The 5,334-nt window shown below is 39.4% G+C and overlaps 1 protein-coding gene and 1 pseudogene across 1 annotated transcript; one reads left to right on the top strand and one right to left on the bottom strand.

Annotated features, from left to right (window-relative positions):
- Nucleotides 1–213: 213 nt before the first annotated feature.
- Nucleotides 214–1,233, bottom strand: LOC131280203 (olfactory receptor 4S2-like). The gene has a single exon (XM_058306317.1). The coding sequence runs from the start codon at nt 1,228–1,230 to the stop codon at nt 214–216; it is 1,017 nt and encodes a 338-aa protein (XP_058162300.1). The 5' UTR covers nt 1,231–1,233.
- A 1,735-nt stretch (nt 1,234–2,968) lies between these two features.
- On the top strand, nt 2,969–4,525 carry LOC101415687 (elongation factor 1-alpha 1 pseudogene; annotated as a pseudogene).
- The last annotated feature ends 809 nt before the right edge of the window (nt 4,526–5,334 follow it).

Below are 5,334 nucleotides of genomic sequence, written 5' to 3'. Positions count from 1 at the left end.
AGAATATATATGCCTGACATACCACATCATTTAAGGGCTAATGCTCAGATAGAGGCTATAGGACTATACATTAGGAAACAGACTGTGTTTGGGTGTCTAATGTCTCTGTACAAACGTTTAATCCACTCAAGGCACTCAAAGAGAATCTCTCTTTGCCCAAAGTCAAACTAGAGTCTTTGTGCTATATTAGGCTGTTTCTTTGTGTGATAAGATTTAAGGGGTGATGATGGACTTATTTCCAGCAACCCCTTTGGAAACTGGTACAGAGGAGCCTGCAGCAATCCCATTGTGTTTCTCGTCAGGATTCTTTCTCTCTCTGCCCAACAACTTCTTGATCCATAGTCTTTTCATGGCACTCGTCACCTCCATGTTTCTCAGTGTGTAGATCAAAGGGTTCAACATGGGCGTAATGACGGTGTAAAACACAGCCACCATCTTATCCTCGGTAAAAGTGGTGGAAGGTCTTAGGTAGATGAAGATGCAGGGGACAAAAAACAAGATTACAACAGTGATGTGGGAGGCACATGTGGACAGGGCCTTGCGCCTCCCCTCTGATGAGCGAGTCTTGAAGGAAAGCAAGATGACTGTATAAGAGCCCACCAGGATGACAAAGCAACTCAGAGAAATCATGCCGCTGTTGGCCACCACAATGAGCCCCACCACGTATGTGTCTGTGCAGGCCAACTTCAGCAGAGGGTGGACATCACAGAAGTAGTGGTCAATAAGATTGGGGCCACAGAAAGGCAGTTGTACAGTGAGGATGGTTTGGATAAAGGAGTGCACAAATCCTCCCAACCAACAGGTCACCACCAGTGTGGAGCAGACCTTCCAGTCCATGATGGTTGTATAACGCAGAGGCTTACAGATAGCCACGTACCTGTCATAGGCCATCACTGTGAGGATAAAGATCTCTGTGCAGCCAAATAAATGGACGCAAAAGAGCTGGACCATACAGCACACAAAAGAGATGCTTTTGACCTTGATTTGGAAGTCAGTAATCAGCTTGGGGGCTGTAACAGAGGAATAGCAGATGTCGACAAAGGACAAGAAGCTAAGGAAGAAGTACATTGGAGAACTGAGGTTTGGGCTCCTTTGGATAGTCATTATGATGAGAAAATTTCCAGTCATGAGGATCATATAAAAGAGTAAGAACAAAAAGAAACACAGTTGTTGTACTTCCTCATTTTGGGTAAGACCCATGAGGATAAATTCTGTAACATTATTTTCCATGGAATCTAAGCAGTTTACAAGAGAGAAACAACAGTGTGACTTTACCTGTAGTGGAAAAAACGTAAAGGATGATTAGATTTGGGTACATGCTACCTTAACGCTATTTTTTCTTAGTAACTATTCACAAACTTTCTCACTTAAGTTATTGATTTGGAGAAGGTCTGTTTCTTAAAATTACCACCCCTCCTTCCAATGAAAACAGAAAGAGGGAAAGAGAAAAGAAATGTTAACTTTTGACAGGCTTTAACTGGATTTGGAGATGCAGTCTGGGCTCCCCACTTAAACATCAGTTACCTGAATCACTGTTTCTCAAGAATTTAAATTAAATTCCTGTTTTAAATACAGACTCAAAGTGATAACCATCATTCTCTTTAGCTCAGGATGCTTTTCATCTGTCTTCCAGTTGATGTATGGAATCTAAGTAAACATACATTTATGTTTATGATCATAACCTAAATCTTAAAATATCTGACTTTGAGACAGACATGAAATGTATTAGCCTGCAGTATGGTTCTTTGGCCTCCTAAATTATTGACAGACTGGTTTACTTTTGTGATATTTAAAAATTATCCCAGGATTTCACTCTGCCATTCCTTATACACTTACAATTTGGGAAAAACACATAAAAGCTTTACAAACATGAATTGCCACTTGCAAGATGTTCAAGACTTCAAATCCTAGTTGACATTAGTTGTGATAGGGTGTGGGGAGAAAACAACTCTGGACTGTTTTAGATCTGCTCCTGACAATGACTGACTGTGCTCTCTGGGGCAAGTTATTTAACTTCACAGCTACTCAGTTGCTTTGACCTTTGGGTGGGTCTCTACATGAACACCAAAGTCTCCTCCAGCTTTCATGTTGTATAACATGACATTTGGCATAGTCTTTCCAATACAATGAGGCACTATTATTGAATGTAGTTTACTTGTTTCATTATCTTTCTATTCCTCTGAATCAAAAGCTGTGTGAAGGCAGGTACAATATCCTTTGTGTTGCCTGAGTATAAATATTGACATCCACTTAGTTTGGCAATTATTTAAACTGTCTGAGCTTCAGTTTCTTCATCTTTCAAATGAAACTGCTACTGACTACCTCAGAGAATTATTTTAAATATGAACTCTAGCCCAAGCACACGGTAAACACTTGGTGAATTATGCCTTTCTGTTTTCTGAATAGAGTCTCAGTATTTAAACTAAATACATTTTATTGTGACAAGTTAAAACATACACAAAATGGATAAAATAGTATTATGAATTCTTACATATTGATTGCTCAGATTCAAAATTTTCAATAGTTCACAACATTTGCTTCATCTATGCCTTGTAATTTCTTTTTTTCATTAAAATATTTTAATGCAAATCCCAGTCATCATGCCATTTCATTCTCTACATGCTTCACTAGCAATATCTCTAAAAATACGTACTTTTCTTATGTAAACATAAATCCGTGATCACAACTAACAAAATTACCAGTAATTTCTTGGTATCAACCAATTCCTGGCCCACTGGAGCCATGTTTTGTTCTCATCTCTCATTATAGTGCTTAGTCAAGGAACTACTAGGTCTTCTCTGTTCAACATGGTAGAACAATGAGTCCACTGAGCACTTGAAATGTGGCTAGAGTTTCTGAGGCACTGACTTTTAACTTTTATTTAATTTTATATTTAATTTAAAAAACTAAAGCAATGGCTTTTTCATAACAGGCTTGCCGCCAGAACACAGGTGTTGTGAAAACCATCATGGAAAGAAAAAGATTCAGCATTGTCATCACTGGGCATGTAGATTTGGACAAGTCCAACATTACTGGTCACATGATCTACAAATGTGATGGAATTGACAAAAGAATAGCAAAAAATTTGAGAAGGAGGCTGCTGAGATAGGAAATGGGTCCTTCAAGTGTGCCTGGGTCTTGGATAGAGTGAAAGCTGAATGTGAGTGTGGTATCACCATTGATAGCTCCCTGTGGTAATTTGAGACCGGCAAGAATTACATGACCATCATTGATGCCTCCAGGACACAGAGACTATTAAAAACATGATTGCAGGCCCATACCAGGCTGACGATGCTGTCCTGACTATTGCTGCTGGTGTTGGTGAATTTGAAGCTGGTATCTCCAAGAATGGGCAGACCTGTGAGCATGCCCTTCTGGTTTACAGCTTTGGTGTGGAACAACTAATTGTTGGTGCTAACAAAATGGGTTCCACTGAGCCACCCCACAGCCAGGAGAGATATGAGGAAATTGTTAAGGAAGTTAGAACCTACATTAAGAAAATAGGGGGAGCAGATGTGGCTCAAGCAGTTGAACGCCTGCTTCCCACAGGGAGGTCCTGGTTCAGTTCCTGGTGCCTCCTGAAAACAAAAAACAAACAAGGAAAGCAAATGAAAAAACCAACTTAGGGGAGCAGATGTGACTGGTTGCATGCTAGCTTCCCACATACAAGGTCTGGGGTTTAAGTTGTGGCCCCAGGAACCTAAAAAAAAAAAAAAAAAATCAGCTAAAACCTGACATAGTAGCATTTGTGTCATTTTCTGGCTGGAATGGTGACAACATGCTGGAGCCAAGTGTTAATATGCCTTTGTTCAAGGAATGGAAATTCACCCATAAGTATGGATATGCCAGTACAACTGTGCTGCTTGAAGCTCTGCCACCTACTTGTCTAACTGACAAACCATTGTGCCTGCCTTTTCAGGAGATCTACATAACTGGTGGTATTGGTGCTGACCGTGTGGGCTGTGTGGAGACTGGTGTTCTCAAACTGGGCATGGTGCTCACCTTTGCTCTTCATCAACGTTACAACAGAAGTATGTCTGTTGAAATGCATTGTGAAGCTTTGAGTGAAGCTCTTCCTGGGAACAATGTGGACTTTAATGTCAAGAATGTTTTTGTAAAAGATGTTCATTGTGGCAGTGTGACTGGTGACAGAAAAAATGACCCACTGCTGCTCAGGTGATTTATCCTGAACCATCCAGGCCAAATCAGTGGTGGCTCTGCACCCGTGTGGATTGGCACACAGCTCACACTGCTTGCAAGCTTTGAGCTGAAGGAGAAGATTGACCACTGTTCTGGTAAGAAGCTGGAAGATGATCCCAAATTCCTGAAATCTGGTGATGCTGCCATCATTATGGTTCCTGGCAGGCCATGTGCGTTGAGAGCTTCTTTGACAATCCTCCTCTCCACCCTTTTGCTGTTGTGATATGAGACAGTTGCTGTGGGTGTTATCAAGGCAGTGGACAAGAAGGCTGCTGGAGCTGGTCAGGTCACCAAGTCTGCCCAGAAAGCTCAGAAGGCTGAATGAATATTATCTATGACACCTGCCACCCCAGTCTTAATGGCAGAACAGTCTCAGAACTGTTTGTCTCAATTAGCCATTTAATTTTAATATAAAAGATGGGTAAATGATAACAGTGCATCTGAAAACCTTCAGAAGGAAAGGAATGTTTCGTGGATCATTCGTTTTTGTATGGCAATTTTCTATTATTAGTTTTTTTTTTTTTTTTTAGGTCCTGGGGCAGGGGATTGAACCTGGGTTCTTGTATGTGGGAAGCTGGCACTCAGCCAGTGAGCTATAACAGCTCCCCCAGATTATTAGTTTTTAAAATCAGTACTTTTAAAATAGAAACAACTTGGCCAAAAATCTGTCACAGAATTTTGAGACCCATTAAAACAAAGTTCAATGAGAAAAAAACCAAACAAACTCAAAAGCAATGTAAAATATTTTGAAATAAATATTTTGATAATTGGTTTAAATAAAATATTAATTATTAAATCAATTTTACCTCTTCTTTTACTTTTTATGTGGCTACAAACGTTTAAACTGAAAAAGTGGTTTGTATTATATTTCTTTTACAAGCACTGTACTAAGTACTAGGCCCTGATCTAGGTGCTTGACTGTACTACCTAATTTAATTCTTGAAATTCTATGAAGTATATAGAATTAATCGCAGTATGCACATAAGGAAAAAAAACCCAGAAAAATAAATTAACTTTATCCACAGTCACATAGTCATTGTTGCAACATAGATTCAACCTTAATATATTATTAATATATTTTAGCCTATGCTATATAGTATCATACATACATAAAATTTCCTTTAGTTTTAAAAA

This window comes from Dasypus novemcinctus, chromosome 10, assembly GCF_030445035.2.
Source record: "Dasypus novemcinctus isolate mDasNov1 chromosome 10, mDasNov1.1.hap2, whole genome shotgun sequence".
Classification (NCBI taxonomy): Eukaryota; Metazoa; Chordata; class Mammalia; order Cingulata; family Dasypodidae; genus Dasypus; species Dasypus novemcinctus.
Note: the sequence above shows the minus strand (reverse complement) of the source record. Positions and strands in the feature narration are given on the sequence as shown.